The sequence below is a fragment of the Scyliorhinus canicula genome, chromosome 19 (assembly GCF_902713615.1).
Source record: "Scyliorhinus canicula chromosome 19, sScyCan1.1, whole genome shotgun sequence".
In the NCBI taxonomy this organism is placed as follows: Eukaryota; Metazoa; Chordata; class Chondrichthyes; order Carcharhiniformes; family Scyliorhinidae; genus Scyliorhinus; species Scyliorhinus canicula.
Window position 1 is genome coordinate 19835319 of NC_052164.1, and position 19402 is coordinate 19854720.

The following is a 19402-nucleotide window of genomic DNA, read 5'->3' on the forward strand; positions in this document are numbered from 1 at the left end:
TGTTAGCATTGCTACCTCATGGCGCCGAGGACCTGGGTTTAATCCCAGCCCCAGGTCACTGACCGTATGGAATTTACACATTCCCCCTGTGCCTCCCCCCACAACCCAAAACAATGTGTAAGGTAGGTAAATTGGCCACACCAAATTTCCCCTAAATTGGGAAACAAAGAATTGGGCACTCTAAAAAAAATTTTAAATTAAGCACTGTTATTGACTGATATGCGAAGGAAAATGGTTCCAAATACAATAATAAAGATGACATGTGTGTAATATGTTCACTGACATTTCTCCATTGTAATCCGATGCATTTCAGTCAATTATACTTCCTGTAATTTATTTTGCAATCAATAAACTTTTCATGTGGAGATGGTCAACAATAGTAACAATGAAGACACTTGAGTTCGGCCCTGCACCTTCCAACTTTAGAATGGTTGTAGATATGAATACTCGAGAAACTTTCTAATTTAACAAACCATGTTGATGCACCTTTATAGTTTCCATTCTCTCCCATTATTATTTTCACTGTTATGTCCTACCACTCAGCTGAAGGCACTGACTCTTTGTTGGGGACTAGTTCCATCTGTCAACCTACAATTCCTTGTCTAATTGACTATTACTTATGAGTATGTGACTTTTGAATGAATCAGTGCTGGGTGGGGAGGGGATATCACAGGCATTTATTCTTTCCAATATCTGCATTCTCAAGTCTTAGTAGACAGTGAATAGGATTAACTAGACTAATTTTTTCCCCATTAACCCTGAATCATAAGGCCCCACTGTAGTTCACCTATCTCCACGAACTACTTCAGCATAGTTAGGGCTTGAACATTAGTCTTTCATTATCTATATAGTTCAGACACATGGAATAAACTTCCCATAGAGGAACAAACCTCAATCTTTGTCATTGCTAGAGATGGAATACTCTGGGTTATAGACTTTTCAAAACTGGCATTAGTGCCATTTACTGACTTTAAAAGATGTGCAAATCGAATTGGGTGAATTTTTCTTTCACCTGTGTGGAGTGTTTTACTGTTTTGTGATCTCTCCTGTTCATGATCACGCTCTCAACCAAAGTGCATGTGTTTGAACTGAAAACATGTCTCGAGTGGAATTTTATTTTACTTGTTCTTTGGGTGCGAACAGTGTTAGTTGCTTAGATGTTTGCTAACTAATTCAGAGGGTGTGGCTTGGGTCGGGCATAAACCAGACAAGTTAGAGAAAACATTTTCTCTTTCCTTATTACCATGCCTTCCATTAAAAATCAGATTTATTGAATTCAAGTTCACAACTTGGTGAAATTTGAACTAATGTGCTCTGGAGTGCTCTTGCAATACCATAAGCACTACAGTTCCCACTGCCTGTTGAATATCTACTTTTTTTAAAAAACATCAGTGACCCTTTTGGTAAACTATTTTGTGGAATTGCAAGTGCTCTATGATGTACTGTCATACTGTTTGTGGCAAAATGTGGCCTCTTATCTTATCACTGCTTTTTGCGTTCCTTTTAACTAGAGTGCAGTTAAACAAGGAAATCAAATTCAAATGAATGTTTATGAAGTAAAACAGCAAAAAGAGAAAACAGAAAGCCAATATGCAAAGCGAACCTTTGAAAATAATGATCTGAAAGAATCTCAAAATAAGAAAGCTAAGAAAAAAGAAATGAAACATCATTCGCAGTTCGTGAAATTCATTGGCCAAGACATGAAGGTCACAGAAGAAACTAAAAGAAAGGTATGTTTTTTTTAAGTGTCTAAAAATTTAAAAGAAAAATACAAGTTTGTGGTTAGACTGAACATTGCTCATCTTTGATATTCATTCACACTGCGATTGAATTTGAGTGCTTTGACAAAGCATCCCTTTAAAATCATCCCTTCTTTTATTCGCTTCATTTCTTCCACTCTTATTTTCCTGGCATGGAGCCTGTTTGTAATTACCAGACTTATTTTATCCTCACCGGTCACTTGATTTGCATTCTCAAATCCATGACAGAGTTCAAATGACATGCTTTCAGAGTTTGAGTGCCATTATTTAGCTAGCCTGAGAGCTACGTGAAAGTGGCCTGAAAGGGAGACAAAATGCATGACTTTGACTTTCTGTCGCCTCACTTAATACCAAAGTCAAACCACAGACTGGGAGATGGAAGTGTAGTTACAGAGCTGTGTGTTAATATATTGATGCACCACTTTACTGTTCCAAAGATCTATCAGACTCCATTTTGAACTAACTAGCAGTAAATAAGAAACAATTATATATTATTTTCTTGACATTCAAGGATTTTATTTGTCCTATCCTATTTATGCAGTTAATCAGTGTTTAACTGTGTACACTGCTTTATTTGTGTAAATTGAAAGAAAATATAGTAACTTTGTGTACTTATCACAATTCTTGTAGGTGACACCAAAAGTTGTAGAATTAAGCAATGATAGTTGGCGGCTGCCTCCAGTTTGGTTTACACAGTACATGGAAACAGTAAGTACAGGCATACTTCATTTCTAGGCTGGGATTATAAGGCGTAAATTGAAAGTCCTTGCCATCATGTGAAATCTAGCTGTGAGCACAGTTGGATGGGGATTGGAACGTAATGTTGCAGCACCGATTCAATGCATTTGTGTCTGTGTGAGGCTCTGTGCTGCCAACTATCTTGTAATGTATGCCCTTCTATTTCTAAGGCAGTGTATTGCAGAGAAGAGCATGTATTTCCAGAGTTGTTTCTAAACGACTGTAATTTTTACATTGGTTAACTGGTATGGGGATGGCACAACTTTGTTTGTAGATCTTTCTTCGTACTCTGTGGTGATCTTGTTATTTTTGGAGTTGTAAGGCTATCTTGTTCTTTACATACAAGGACAATTAGATTTTGTACAGTCAGTACTGCATTTGATTTTAAAGTTCTAGTGACGTGCAGTCAGAGCCTTGAAAATACTGACGTAGAAGTATAAAGCAACACCATTGTGTCACATTCGACAATGTAAATGTTGCCGGCAAACATAGAAGATTCCTAACAGGACATTGATTCAGTTGAAGTTCCCATTTTATAACTTGCTTTTTGTGACCTAAACAAAATGAGTTGCACCAGTTGACATTTGTTTTTCTTACGGTATTCCATCCATTTGCATATACCTGTGCTTTTAAGATGAAATAAGTTGTCTCCTGCCAGGTCATCAAAAAAATAACTTGTATTTACGTTACCTTTCATGACCTCGGGACAGCCGAAAGGACTTCACAGACATTGAAGAATTGTCACCTTTGCAGTAGCCAATTTGAGTACAGCAAGGATTGAGACTGACTATCAGCTAATCTATTTTAGTTCTATTTGATGGAGAAACATTGGTCAGCGATAGACATTGGTCAGAACAGCTAAAGAATCTCCCTGAATACTTCCATGTGATTTTCTTAAAATCTATTGGGAGTGTAGGAAAAGTTTTTCTGCTTGATGTCTAATTGAAAGACAGCACAAAAGTATTGGGCTGAATATACTCAAAGTCTCTGGGGTGGGGCTTGAAGTCATGACCTTGCCTTGTGCATTGAGCAGAAGTTGACTAACTCAGTGCAGTAAAAACCTTGAGGGGGCAGTTCATACTTGTATCTTTCTTATGTGTGACACAATTTCACCCTATATGACAGATTAACCCTTGTGGATTTGAAAGCTTCATTTTAGTTGTCTGCCACAATTAGACTGGTTGGTTGTCTGCCGTAATTAGACTGGTTTGCTGGGAACAGAAAATCCAATAACGTAATGCAATTTTGCACGTTTTGTTCTTCAAAGCAAACTGCTATAACACTAGGCAGTCCTATAAAGAACATGAATATCGGTAACTGAAAGCTAATGGTATGAAACATTTGGAATGTAGGCATATGTGTAGGGCAGCATGATACCATAGTGGTTAGCACTGCTGCTTCACCACACCAGGGACCCTGGTTTGATTCCCGGCTTGGGTAACTCTCTGTGAGGAGTCTGCATGTTTTCCCCATGACTTGCGTCTGTTTCCTCCCACAAGTCCTGAAAAATGTGCTTGTTAGGTGAATTGGACATCCTCAATTCTCCCTCAGTGTACCTGAACAGACGCCAGAGGATTTTCACAGAAACTTCATTGCCTACTTGTAATATTAATAAAAGATTAATAATAATAGCTTACTGTCACAAGTCGGCTTCAATGAAGTTACTATGAAAAGCCCCTAGTCGCCATATTCCAGCGCCCGTTCAGACGACTAGGGGCTTTTCACAGTAACTTCATTGAAGTCTGTTTGTGACAATAAGCTATTATTATTAATATTTTATTAATATCACATGTAGGCAATGAAGTTTCTGTGAAAATCCTCTGGTTGCCACACTCTGGCGCCTGGTCAGGTACACTTAAGGGAGATTCAGGATGTCCAATTCACCTCACAAGCACATTTTTCGGACTTGTGGGAGGAAACCGATGCAAGTCATGGGGAAAACGTGCAGACTCCTCACAGAGAGTTACCCAAGCCAGGAAACAAACCAGGGTCCCTGGTGCGGTGAAGCAGCAGATTGGTAGTTTGTGAGCTGACACTGTTCGGGGAATTTTCAATGATCAATCTTTGCTTACCTAATCTGAAATTTCCTTGCCAGCGGTTTGTTTAATTTACAATGTAACTGAAGAGACCAAAGGGAGGTTGTTTTTTGTTTTTAAAGTGGTATATTGTTGAGCCATGAGACTGGTTTGATACCTGGTCAGTACAGAGATTGCTGAATTTATCCATGTTAATTGCCAACAAAATAGTGGTTGATCATTCAACGTCCTGTGTTCGAGGGTGTGGGAAGAGGGATAAAATCTGCATATTCCTGCTGCTCTAAATTCTGTTGAGTGAAATTGAATGTATGGTGTCTATGCATTGACAACCGTAAGGACAGAATTGAGTTCCATGTGATTGAAATACCTACTGACATTTGCTGTCTAATTTGAAGCATGTTGTCTTGTTTGGGGTGTAGAACGTTTACCAAAAACCTTTTCGAACTGGAGCCATAAAACGGAGTGAGAAATTAGAACTTAAATAAAAAGTATAGCCTTTCCTATACTTTCGCTCAGAGAAGCTATAAGAACAGATAGTTATGTTAGTCAATAGAGACATTAAGGTCAGTTGTTCTGCTGCTGATCAGTGCCCACAGGGGACTAAGCTGATTCTGTCCAGACATATTTGCATGGGCATAGTAATGGCTGTCATTCCCTATAATGGTTGTTTCATCCTAAATTTGCCTGGCTAGACTCGAGGCAGGACTTAACAATCTATTTCTGCATATGTTTGACAGTGATTTACAACATCAGAGGTTCAGTCTGGTTGCACTGACCCTTCTGGAAGTGTATGTAACATTTAAATGCCTTAATCTAAGCCTACTTGAATTGGGTTTACTTATTCCATTTATAATGTTGGCTGTCCACGGTGGATCTCCAAGGCCAATTTTGTTATAATATGAAATTAGATCTCTATATAATTTGTAATGAAAACAATCTGAAAAGTGTCACTGTTTTGTAATTAATTGCATAGAACAAGAATATAAGTGTAAAACAAAATTAATTAACCTACTGCAGAAGAGAAAATGCTGGAAAATCTCAGCAGGTCTGGCATATCTGTAGGGATTTTTTACTGCGGATACTAGAAGTCTGAAAAACAGAAAATGCTCAGCAGGTCAGGCAGCATATTATTGGTATTCTTTAACCAGTGGTCTATTTACCATTATTATTAGACAGATTATTGGCCAACTAAATGTTATCACAGAAGTTATTCCTGTTCCTCAATGCAAAATAAATTGAATATACAGAAATATCATACTTCATAGAAACACTACTATCCTTCCATTAATCTCAGATGTGTCTGTTGCTTTGTAAATGCACAACATATGACTAATCCAGTGCTCATTTTCTCCTTTAAACCTTTGTTTGCTATTGTGTTTACATGTAAACTTAATTTTATGTCAGTTGTGTTTAAGTATATGCAGGTGGAGTGTATTGGGGTTTCACTTGAGCACAGATAACGAGCCACTTACAGTAACTGTAGTGCGATTGAGTTAGTAGGTCTATTTGTCATTTTTCACTTGTAACTAAATCTAAGACAAATCTAAGATTAGAGTGAAGACTTATTCCAGTATCACTTTCCAGAATAGAACGTAAACAAGTAACAATATCAGACAAAGGGGCAGAACCTTTTGAGCTACGGCATTACCAAAGGCATTGGAGGTTGGAATCCCATTGCTTTCCCCATTACTTTCTTCACCGACACAAACAAAAACACCCATGATTTTCCAATGAGCTGCGTGAGGATCCACTAATGGAACAGCCTCATTGTTCTTCCCCTAAGTTTTACAACCACATTTTAATCTCTTGCATTGATGATTCTATCTGGCCTTCTGCTGATATGCATTCTAATTTCAGTTCAAAGATACATTCGTGAAAGAAACAGTTGACCAGATTTGTTGCGACTTATTTGAGAAGATGAGCATTCAGCAACATGTGGATGACCCATTCAATGCCCCAGCGGCGGCACCAGTTCAGGTTCCAGAGGCCCACACAACACAGATTGGCTACTATGATTGGCTCATGGCTTGTTGCAACTGCCTGTCTCGTATTCTTGGAGTACGCTACCAGTGCAGGTAATGTAAAGTATAAATTATATTGTGTCCCTAGTTTTGTTTAGTTTGTGTCAACTCAATATAGTAGAAATGCAATTAATTTTGGAGATGGTGCAAAATGAAAGTAAAATGGGTGGCCAATTTGCTAACACTGTTCTATGCTGCCACTCAAGATGAATTTCACCCTCTGTATCTGGGCCTGTTTCCTCCAACAGCTGTCTATGGTTCAGCATTTTTTGTTAATTTATGAGATGAAAACTCCTTAATTTTGTTCTGTCAGTTGTTTAGGCATATTTGCTAAGTCAGACTTTAAATTCAGATGGCTAACTCCTCCTAAATACTGAAATTAAACAACATAACTGAAATTTTCAAGAAGTAGTTTGGGCCATGGGAAATCCCATAGATACAGGAGATGGTAGCGAGCTGGGTCCAAAACTGGCTCAGCAGCTCAATGGATGTTTTTACGAATGGAAAGCGGTTTTCAGTGGCGTTCCACAGGGCCTTTGTTATTTGTTGTATTTGTTAATTATATGGACTTAAATGTGGTCGGCATGGTTGGGAAATTTGCAGATGACACAATAATTGGCCGTGTAGTTGATAGTGAAGAGGATAGCTGTCGACTCCAGAATGATATCAATGGTTTGGTAGAGTGGGCGGAAATGTGGCAAATAGAATTCAATTCGGAGAAGTGCAAGGTACCGTGTTTAAGGAGAACAAACAAAGTAAGGGAATATTGGATAAATGGCAGCATGTTGAGAGGGGTAGAGGAAGTGAGACACCTTGGAGTGCATATCCACAGGTCCCTGAAGATGGCAGGACATGTGGTTAAGAAATCACATGGAATGCTTTCTTTTATTGGGTGAGGTATTGAATACAAAAGAAGGGATGCAATGCTGGAACTGTATAAAACGCTGATTAGGCCACAACTGGAGTTTTGTGTTCAGTTCTGGTCACCACATTATAGGAAGAATATAATTGCAGAGCAGATTTTCAAACATGTTGCCAGGGATTGAAAATTACAGCTATGAGGAAAGATTGGATAGGCTGGAGTTATTTTTCTTATAACAGAGGAGGCTCGGGGTGACTTAATTGAGATGTACAAAATTATTAGGGGCTTAGTTAAGATAGATGGAAAATACGTTTTCCCCCTAGCTGAGAGGTCAGTTAACAGAGGGCATGGATTTAAGCTGATTGGTAGAAGGATTAGGACGGACATGAGGAATGTTTTCATTCTCTGGGTGGTGGACATTTGGAATTCATTGCATCTGGAAGCACTCAATCCATTTTAAAGGTACCTGGATGTGCAACTGAAGTGCTGCAACCTGCAAGGCTACAGACCAGGTTCTGGAGAGTGGGATTAAAATGAATACAGTAGCTAGTTTCTTGCTTTTTTTCCCTTTTTTTTTGGCCAGCTCAGGATGGACTGCGTGGCCTTTTCTGTTCCGTAACCTTTCTATAGTTCTCTTGTATCGTATGGCAACCGTACTCAACTTTAAGAATCCGTATGTGTAAATAATTCTAAATGGTTGCAGTTAAATGCCTGGTTTGTGAATCTGCTGTTCTGCCATGCAGGTATTTTTGCAGCCACATTAAACACAAGATTAAGTTTACACTGTAACTGAAGCATCAGTGTGCAAAGGTTTTGGTTTGCACCAACATGGCAGTTCTTTTGTAATTGTAGTCTAAATCCAGACAGAAACAAAGCAGTGACACACCAGAACATCTACAGGAGGACATCTTGCTGTGCTTTGTTTCAGTCATTTGACTTAGCACCTACTTTGCACACCAAGGCAGAATTTTATTGGGGCCTACAAGAGCAGGATTGGTGGGGCAGGGGGCTAGAAAATGAGGGGTGAGTGCCAATTAAGGGCTCTTTACTGCACCTACAACTGACATTTTACCAGCAGTGAGTGGGCCTCCTGCATCGAGGGAAGGACCGCCTGGTCCAACAGTTGCTGAGGCCTCCTTGACTGACTCTGGTGACTCTCTGACCTTACTTAGCTTTCTACAAGGGCAGTGATCATTCTCTTAGCTAGCTGCAGCCCGAGCAGTAGTCAGAATTCCCAATGGTACTGCTGGAAACTCTCCAATTGGCCTTTAAAGGGATGGGAGTGCTGGTGGCAGCTCTTTAGCCACAGGATGGACATTAAATCTAGCCTGGGAAGGAGTGAGGTTGTACCCAGCTTTCTGGCCCAACATCAGGGTCTCCTTCAGCCCAACAAAGTCCAGTCCCAAGTTACATATTAGTACAAAGTGATTTTTGGTCTTCGACGAAACTTGTGGAGGTTAAATGAGCTGACTTTGTTTATCGACAATTTTTTTTCATAGAATTTACAGTGCAGAAGGAGGCCATTCGGCCCATCGAGTCTGCACTGGCTCTTGGAAAGAGCACCCTACCCAAGCCCATACCTCCACCCTATCCCCATAACCCAGAAACCCCACCTAACACTAAGGGGCAATTTGGACCCTGAGGGGCAATTTATCATGGCCAATCCACCTAACCTGCACATCTTTGGACTGTGGGAGGAAACCGGAGCACCCGGAGGAAACCCACGCACACACTGGGAGAAAGTGCAGACTCCACACAGACAGTGACCCAGCGGGGAATTGAACCTGGGACCCTGGCGCTGTGAAGCATTTGTGCTATTCATAATGCTACCGTGCTGCCCTTAAAGATTTGTGAACCAGATGGGTTTTTACATCAATCGACAATAGTTTCATGGTCATGGGACTTTTAATTCCAGATTTTTATTGAATTTCACCATCTGCCGTGGTGGGTTTCGAACCCTGGCCCTCTGAGCGTTCGGGTGTCTGGATTACTAGCTCAGCAACAATACCATTATACCACCACCTCCTGTTACAGTGAATGACAATGAACGTGACGTATCCATGGTGGCTGTTTGGGTACTTATTTTGGAAACCTTTTGAACAGAACTCCAATTATATGTCGTGGAACACGCAAAGTGGAAGTGGTGTGTAGTTGTACCATGGTAGTGGCAGGAACTTGAATGATTCTTGATGACAGTGCACTGTTTGCATCAAGGGAAGATCAAAGCCATTTCTCGCCCTTACCAGCTGTGTAACATAATTGGCCTTATTGCATCTCAGAAAATACAGGACTGGAATATAATTTCACAGAAATATCCTGCTGAAAATACCTTTATTACATGCACGTGAAAACCTTTAACTTGGGGCGGAATTCGCCGCTCCCCACGTGGCGTGGGAGAATCGTGGGAGGGCATCCCGACATTATTTACGCCCCCCCGGCGCCCCCGTGATTCTCTCTTTCCCCCCCCCTCGGAAAAATCGTCGCTCGCCGTTTTTCACGGCGAACGGCGATTCTCCGAGCCCGATGGGTCGAGCGGCCGGCCCTTCACGCCCGTTTCACCACGGCAGCAACCACACCTGGTCGCTGCATTCGTGAAACGGGCGCCGGATGCCCGTTTGAGGCATCCAGGGGCCCGATTGGGATGGGAGCACCGCGACTGTGCTCCAAAGGGGACAGGCCCGCGATCGGTGCCCACCGATCATCGGGCCTGCGTCCAAAACAGACGCACTCTTTCCCCTCCGCCGCCCGGCAAGATCAAGCCGCCACGTCTTGCCGGGCGGCGGTGGAGAAAGACAGCACCGCGCATGCGCGGGTTCATGCGCATGCGCGGATGAGATCTGCGAAGCGCCATTCGGGTGTCATTTCCGGCGGCCGAGGTAGCGGCCGGGAACGACGGGGGCCCGCTCCTAGCCCCCCGGGTGGGGGTGAATTAGGTGCGGGGAACGGGCCTCGAGGCCGTCGTGAACCTCGGCCGAGTTCACGACGGCCTCCGCGATTTGTGGAGCCGGCGGAGAATTCCGCGTTTGATCTTTGGCAGTTTCTTTTTCCTGTGCCAATGGTAAAAAATCTTTACTGTCAATTTGTTTTCGCTTATTTGTAATTTATTATTTATGATTACTATTTGCAGATATTAAAACTTATTTTCTGTTATCGACTAACACTCTGGTTACGCTTGGACCTTTTCTATTCTTATTGAGACTTCCTTATGGGAAGCGTGAGGTGACCAAAATTTAAAATAAATGCAATTGTTTGCGTACTTACACAGGTTATTTTGTAAATCAGTAAGAAATCTTAAATCAGTAAGAAGTCTTACAACACCAGGTTAAAGTCCAACTGGTTTGTTTCGAATCACTATCTTTCGGGGCGCAGCTCCTTCCTCGGGTGAATCCTGAGGGTTTTTGTAAATGGCAGTGATTAGGAGCGATTCGTCTTGCAAAGTTAGTCTAAAAATGTAACAAATTAGCACTGTTATGTGTTTTACTGGAATGAGTTAGCAAGGAAAAAGTCATAACATTTAACCTTTTTTTATATTAGAGGCTTAGTCATTGAGTATTTTGAACATTAAGTATGCATGTCTGTAAAATAAAATTGAGTACAATTTCAATTTCAATGTTTCATAGCATTTGCCCCACATACACCATTTGTGAGTCCTGTGAAGCTGGCAACTATAGGCATGATCCTAACCACCCATTGCTAAAGCTGAGAAAACCTTCAACATCTTCGTCTGAGATCACACCAACACAGTTTGTTGGAAATGTTACCCCTGGTGTAGCAGAACAAGCAAGGTAATGTCAATCCCCACTTACATTACATTGCGAAGATTAGATTGGATAGGGGATTAAGGGAAATAAAAACAAAGCACGTAAATGTAATGAGGGAACTTTACACACATGGAGCGTAATGAATACCAACATGGCCCGGTTTCGCTGAATGGCTATTTTCCTGTGTTGTAACGTTTACATGTTAACATCCAGAATTAGTTTGGTGGAGTTGAAGTGTCAGCAAATGTTTAAAGTTGAAAACGAGCTGATCATTTCAGGAATATGGAATCATGTAAATCAAATTTGTGCTGTATTTGGCATTGTTGGAGTGCGATGCTTTTCTTCTCGTGCCCAGAGTGCTGTCCATGTGGGTTTCTGTCCATTATTCATGAATGTATCAATATGTGTACAGCATAATTTCTGGAGGAGCCTTCCCCAAAATATCATATTTTGTTCACAAAACTTTCTGGATTGACTTTATAACCAGCTTGAAAACATAAAAACACTCAAATATATTGGGTAAATTTTATTCTTCGATGTCAGCTGTGGCCTTGTGGGTAATACATTCACCTCTGAGTCAGGAGGTTAGGAGTACAAATCCCACTCCAGAACTTCAGCATGGAGATCTTTGCTTACAGCTATAGTTCCCTCACTAGAGAGGGAGACCTGCAGTGTCCGAAATGTCACCTTTTGGGGTAGATGTTAAAACAATGCCTGCCTGCCTTCTCCAATGAACGTAAGGGATTTCGTGGCTCAATTTTGAAGATACTTGTCTCTCAATCAATATTACAAAAACAAATTAATAAAAGAAAATTACTGTGGATACTGGAATCTGAAACGAAAGAGAAAATGCTGGAACATCTCAGCAGGTCTGGCAGCATCTGTAGGATGTAGCACCCTACAGATGCTGCCAGACCTGCTGAGATTCTCCAGCATTTTCTATTTAATTACAAAAACAAATTATCTGCCTATTATCACATTGCTGTTTGTGGGAGCTTGGTGTACACAAATTGGCTGATGTCTTTCCTACATTACAACAGTGAATACACTTCATTGGATATCCCGTGCTATGGGATGTCTTGAGTCTACAAAAGGCACTAATTAATTGCAAATCTCCAGCTTTGCCACTATTTTTCTCTATCTTTCTCGGCCCGTCTCCCTACCCTCTCTCTCTGTCCGTCTCCCTCTAGCGGTCCCTCGTCCTTTCTCTTGCTTTAACATGGTATTCAAGGTAGTTTCACCATTTAGCATTTCCTATAACTTCTGTATCATATTCAGCATTTTACTTTTTCCTCAGGGCAATATTAGGTTGATCATATTATTCAAATGTTCTGAAATATGCATTTTCAACTTTTGGTAGGCTGCAGAAACAAATAGATAAAACCTTTTTGAAAGCAGAAAAGCAAAGACTGCGATCTGAGAAGAGGCAACGCAGAGCAGAGTTTAAGGAGATTAAAAAACAGCTAAAACTGCAGAAAAAACATCTGCAATGGAATGGCGTACATCTTGTGGAACATTTGAATGAACCGATACAGGAACATAAAGGAGTTCAGCGCACATCTTCCACAGTGTAAGTCGAGGGTCATTAACTCTTTGGGTACCATTGCACTATTTTTAAACATTCTTACCCTGTTTTTCAATGTTTGAATGTTACCTATAATTTTGCTGTCCCTTATGTTGTCCAGAAATTTGAACTTGATGTATAGGATGCAGTATAGAACATAGAACAGTACAGGACAGAACAGGCCCTTCAGCCCTCTATGTTGTGCCGAGCTTTGTCCAAAACCAAGATCAAGCCATCCCACTCCCTGTCATTGTGGTGTGCTCCATGTGCCTATCCAAGAACCTCCCTCGGACATCCCTCCTATATCTCAGACCCTGATACTTATAGTTATGCCCCCTTGTAACAGCTACATCCACCCGAGGAAATAGTCTCTGAACATCCACTCTATCTATCCCCCTCATCATCTTATAAACCTCTATTAAGTCACCTGTCATCTTCCTCCACTCCAAAGAGAAAAGCCCTAGCTCCCTCAACCTTTCCTCATAACACCTACCCTCCAAACCAGGCAGCATCCTGGTAAATCTCCTCTGCACCCTTTCCAATGCTTCCTCATCCCTCCTATAGTGAGGTGACCAGAACTGTGCACAATATTCCAATGTGGTCTCACTAGGGTCATGTACAGTTACAGCATAACCCCACGGCTCTTAAACTCAAGCCTCCTGTTGATAAACGGTAACACACTATAGGCCTTCTTCACAGCTCTATCCATTTGAGTGGCAGCCTTCAGAGATCTGTGGACATGAAACCAAGATCTGTTCCTCCGCATTCCTCAGAACCCTGCCGTTGACCCTGTAATCCACATTCAAATTTTTCCTACCAAAATGAATCGCCTCACACTTAACAGGGTTAAACTCCATCTGCCATTTTTCGGCCCAGCTCTGCATCCTATCAATGTCTCTTTGCAGCCTACAAAAGCCCTCCACCTCATCCACTACTCCACCAATCTTGGTGTCACTTTGGGAAATCAGACCACAAGACGGTGCTCCTTCTCCCAGCATACAAGCAGAAACTCAAGCGGGAAAATCCAGCTAAGTAGGTTGTGCAGAGCTGGTCCGAGGAGACAGAAGAACTCTTACGTGACTGCTTAGAGACAGTGAACTGGTCCATATTTAAGAACTCAGTGACCAACTTAAATGAGTATGCCACCACCGTCACAGACTTCATCAGCAAATGTGTGGACGACTGCGTGCCAAAGAAAGCAGTACGTACGTTCCCCAACTGGAAACCATGGCTCAATCACGAGAATGACTCCCTACTGAAGGACAGGTCTGAGGCGTTCAAGGCAGACGACCCCTGACCTATACAAAAAATCCAGATACGACCTCCACAAAGCCATCCCAGATGCCAAATGAGAATATCAAACCAAGCTAGAGTCACAGACAGACTGTCGGCGGTTGTGGCAAGGACCAAACAACATAACGGGCTACAAAGCAAAGCCAAGGAGCATCTTTGGCATCAGCGCACCCCTCCCCGATGTACTCGATGCATTCTATGTTCGGTTGGAGAAGGTAACCAAAATCCGCTGTCGAGTGCCCCAGCAGCCCATAATTCACCCATACCCACCATCACAGCTTCCGAAGTCAGATCGGCCTTCCTGAAAGTGAACCCTCAGAAGGCGACGGGCCCGGACGGGATCCCTGGTCGTGCACTCGGAGCCTGCGCGGACCAGCAGGCAGAGGTGTTCATGGACATCTTTAACCTGTCCCTGTTGCACTCCGAAGTCCCTACCTGCTTCAAGAAGACCACCATCATACCAGTGCCAAAGAAGAACCAGGCAGCGTGCCCCAATGACTACTGCCCGGTGGCCTTGACTTCAGTCGTAATGAAGTGCTTTGAGAGATTGATCATGAAGCGCACCACCTCCATACTCCCAGAATGCCTTGATCCACTGCAATTCGCATATCGTTGCAACCTGTCCACATCAGATGCTATTTCCCTGGCCCTACACTCATCCCTAGAGCATCTCGAAAACAAGGACTCCTACATCAGACTCCTATTTGTTGACTACAGCTCCGCCTTCAACACCATAATCCCAGCCAAGCTCATATCTAAGCTCCAAAACCTAGGACTTGGCTCCCCACTCTGCAACTTGATCCTTGATTTTCTGACCAACAGGCCACAATCAGTAAGAATGAACAACAACATCTCCTCCACAATAGTCCTCAATACCGGGGCCCCGCAAGGCTGCGTACTTAGCCCCCTACTCTACTCCCTGTACACACACGACTGCGTGGCAACATTTGGTTCGAACTCCTTCTACAAGTTTGCTGACGATACGACCATAGTGGGACGAGTCAGAATACAGGAGGGAGATAGAGAACCTAGTGGAGTGGTGTAGCGACCACAATCTCTCTCTCAATGCCAGTAAAACTAAAGAGCTGGTCATTGATTTCAGGAAGCAAAGTACTGTACACCCCTGTCAGCATCAATGGGGCTGAGGTGGAGATGGTTAGCGGTTTCAAATTCCTAGGCGTGCACATCTCCAAACATCTGCCCTGGTCCACTCACGTCGACGCTCCCACCAAGAAAGCACAGCAGCGCCTCTACTTCCTCAGGAAACTAAGGAAATTAGGCATGTCCACATTAACCTTTACCAACCTTTACAGATGCACCATAGAAAACATTCTATCAGGCTGCATCACAGCCTGGTATGGCAACTGCTCGGCCCAGGACCGCAAGAAACTTCAGAGAGTCGTGAACACCACCCAGTCCATCACACGAACCTGCCTCCCATCCATTGACTCCATTTACACCTCCCGCTGCCTGGGGAAAGCGGGCAGCATAATCAAAGATCCCTCCCACCCATCTTACTCACGCTTCCAACTTCTTCCATCGGGCAGGAGATACAGAAGTCTGAGAACACGCACGAACAGACTCAAAAACAGCTTCTTCCCCACTGTCACCAGACTCTTAAATGACCCTCTTATTGACTGACCTCGTTAACACTACACCCTGTATGCTTCATCCGTTGCCAGTGCTTATGTAGTTACATTGTATATCTTGTGTTGCCCTATTATGTATTTTCTTTTATTCCCTTTTCTTCCCATGATCTGTTGAGCTGCTCGCGGAAAAATACTTTTCACTGTACCTCGGTACACGTGAATAAACAAATCCAATCCAATCATCAGCAAATTTACTGAGCCACCCTTCAGCCCCCTCCTCCAAGTCATTGATAAAAATTACAAATAGCAGAGGACCCAGCACTGATCCCTGTGGTACACCGCTGGCAACTGGTCTCCAGTCTGAAAATTTTCCATCCGCCACCACCCTCAGTCTTCTATGTGATAGCCAGTTACTTATCTAATTGGCCAAATTAAGTATAATATAAAGACCATATACTATTTTAACAATACATAAATGATAGTGAGCCTGTATTAGTTATTTTAGAGTACCCAATTCATTTTTTCCAATTAAGGGGCAATTTAGCGTGGCCAATCCACCTAGCCTGCACATCTTTGGGTTGTGGGGGCGAAACCCACGCAAACACAGGGAGAATGTGCAAACTCCACACTAACAGTGACCCATAGACCTCGGTGCTGTGAGGCAGCAATGCTAAAGACTGCGCCATGGTGCTGCCCTTTAATCTCCATGTGTTGATGATAAATTGTGAATAAAATCAAACACCAATTGTTTCGAGGAAATAAACCATCAAATGACATTGACTGCATTACTTGCTAATTCCTGAGGCACAAGTGAGTTGTGTTGGCTCCAGGCAAAGTGATTTATTTTTGTTGCTGCTGATGCACTTAAAGAGCAGAATGAGTTCTGGGTGTCCAAATTGATTTTTTACACTTGGCAATTTTTGGTTGGATGTTCAGAGTGACGTACTTTGAGGCTATATATTTACAATTGTAAAGTCTTGCAATCCAGCTCAAAACTGACAACGAATAAAACATTGAAAGACAATTTATGCTTTTGTTCTTTGCAAAGAAACTTGGTTAGACTACATCTGGAGCACTGTGAAGTTTTGGTCCCCTTGGGGAAGGATGCTATTGTCATAGAGGGACTGCAGTGAAGATTCACCTGACGTATTTCTGAAATGGCAGGACTGATGGCCTATGGAGAGAGATGGGGAAACTACATGTATTCTCTCGGGTTTTGAAGCAACCTACAAAATACAGAAACGGGTAGCCAGGTGCAGAGAAGATGTTGCCCCTGGTTGGAAAATCTAGAATCAGGGCTCACAATATCAAAATAAGGGGAAAGCCACTTAGGAATGCGATGGAAGAGAATTTATTTAACTCAGAGCGTTGTTACTCTTTGGAATTCTCTACCCCAGAGGGCTGTGGAAACTCCGTCATCAAGTATTTTTAAAGCTGAGACTGGCAGATTTCTAAATACCAATGACATAAAGAGATAAGGGGATGGTGTGATGATTTCTTATTGGCATAATAGTGAACAAGTAATGTCCGAATACCCTTAAAGTACTTGGGACATTTGCCCTTCCCATTTCATCGGCAACCATCCTGTTATATTCACAAACAATCACCTTCGAGCCTCAGTTTGGCAAGGTAGATCTTGGTTTGCTTCATGATCAACAGGCCAGTCAGTGGAAACCTTTTCACTCCTGTGCTGATCCACTCCGCCATACACGATCATGTTCATCATTTTTCAAACTATGCAGACTTTTCCTATTATTCATTAACTTTTGTGAATCACTATCCAATATAAAATGTGAACAATTTGTTTTTCTGTTTCTTTAAATTGTATATGGTCGTGATATCCATCCCCTACCAAATTTTCTCACGGATGTACCATAGTCAAGTTTCTGCAACAACTCTGCTTTCTTAGCAATTGGAACAAATTATGGTTCCTTTCCTGATGGTTAGCCGTAAGATTATCTGATCATCTTTTTGATATGTTCACCACAAAAAAAAACAGTAAAAAGTGCATACGAACAATGAGACTTTGGGCACTATAGGTCAGGTGTAGTTGGTGAGGTCTTTTTTTAATTATTCATTCATGGGATGTGGGCGTCACTGGCTGGGCCAGCATTTATTGCCCATACCTGAGGGCACTTAAGAGTCAACCACATTGCTGTGGATCTGGAGTCACATGTAGGCCAGACCAGGTAAGGACGACAGATTTCCTTCCCTAAAGAACATTATTGAACCAGATTCGTTTTTACGACATTCAACAATATTTTCATGGTCGTCATGACACTTGTAATTCCAATTTTTTTTGGATTGATTTCAAATTCCACCATCTGCCGTGGCGGAATTCACACCTGGGTCCCCAGAGCATGACTCTGGGTCTCTGGATTATAGTCGAGCGACAATACCACTATGCCACTGCCTCCCCTCTGTAGGCTCAGGTCGTGTTGGCTCCGGACAGGTACTTCCCGCGCTAAAGGTCACTGAGGTTCAAGAAAGTGTAGTTTATGGATGTGTTCGGTTGTTAGATTCACGGTAGAAGGAGTATAAAATATTCTTGTTTTATATTCCTTTTATTTGTGTTTTTTGTTGGATAGTTAATAGTAATTTTTGTTTTCATTTTGCAGGCCTGTTATTTCAATGTTGGGAGCTGAGTTTGTGGACGAGAATTTCCCTGATGGTACACATCTTCAGCCGGGAATCAAATTTATCAAACACTGGAGAATGAAGAACATGGGCAATGCTAATTGGACATCTGCCACAAAAGTTAATAGTTTTTGCTTTGTTACAATTCAGCAATCATTTCACTGTTTGTTTGCATTGAAAGCTGACTCATCTGGCCATGAAAGAGTTGTCAGGAAAGTTTTGGTTTTGAGGCTATAAATTGATGCCATTCTGACAGTTGGCAACATCTAATAATCTGTCATAACAATGAGTTCTTTTTTTAAATAAATTTAGAGGACCCAATTTTTTTTTCCCAATTAAGGGGCAATTTAAATCATAGATCATAGAAATTAAGGTGCAGAAGGAGGCCATTCGGCCCATCAAATCTACACTGGCCTTTGAAAGGGCACCCTACTTATTTTCTGCTGGAAAATTCTGGTTTTATAATAGACTGATGGAAAATACTTCAGAATATGGAAAGTGAATAAATCAAGTGCAATTAAATATATATAGGCACAAAGGAATTAATTGAAGGTAGAGTTTGTATAAACAAATTGAAAGATGAAATCTATTTTGAAACTTAACAATAAAACAGACAGAATTAGAGGACACATTTAGACGAGGAAGTTGAGACAAATGCAATTAATCTATATAAGAAGCCAGCAAAAGTAGAGAGCCGAGGGGAAAATTATTTTCAAAAATACTTTATTATGGACATGTTAGGTGCATGATCATTAAAAAAAATGAAGGTGGACATGGAGTTTTTTCTACACAGATCTCTGTTTGTTCTCTAGCTACTGGAAGTTAATAGCAAAACGAGGTAATGCCAGAGTAATTACTCACAAATTTCTTTGACCATGTCTCCAGCACCCAGATACGTGTCTTTATGCTTATTGTTCCAGGTCAATGTTGTCAGCTGTTAAAACCTGGAAAGCCTTGCCCAGTTGTCTGATGGCTTGTGTAAAGGGAGATTGGGAAATAATTTATTAATATAAAATCAAGGCGGCACGGTCGCACAGTGGTTAGCATTGTTACCTCACAGCGCCAGGGACCCAGGTTCAATTCTGGCCTCTGGTGACTGTGTGGAGTTTGCACTTTCTCCTCGTGTGTGCATGGGTTTCCT

General features: G+C 41.9%; 1 protein-coding gene across 7 annotated transcripts in view; it reads left to right on the forward strand.

The window, feature by feature from the left end:
* Positions 1 to 19402, forward strand: part of nbr1a (NBR1 autophagy cargo receptor a) — a 69188-nt gene that overhangs the window by 14932 nt on the left and 34854 nt on the right. For 5 of the 7 annotated variants that reach the window (XR_005458136.1, XM_038778553.1, XM_038778550.1 and 2 more), the window contains 6 exons: positions 1512 to 1730; positions 2391 to 2468; positions 6392 to 6609; positions 11038 to 11202; positions 12539 to 12748; positions 18243 to 18381. Coding sequence is in view for 6 of the 7 variants with exons in the window: in XM_038778553.1 (XP_038634481.1) it covers positions 1512 to 1730; positions 2391 to 2468; positions 6392 to 6609; positions 11038 to 11202; positions 12539 to 12748; positions 18243 to 18381 (1029 nt within the window). In the remaining variant the exon portion in view is untranslated. Of the gene's footprint in view, positions 1 to 1509; positions 1731 to 2390; positions 2469 to 6391; positions 6610 to 11037; positions 11203 to 12538; positions 12749 to 18242; positions 18382 to 19402 lie in introns of all 7 variants that reach the window. The other 2 variants (XM_038778554.1, XM_038778552.1) reach the window with 2 other exon arrangements.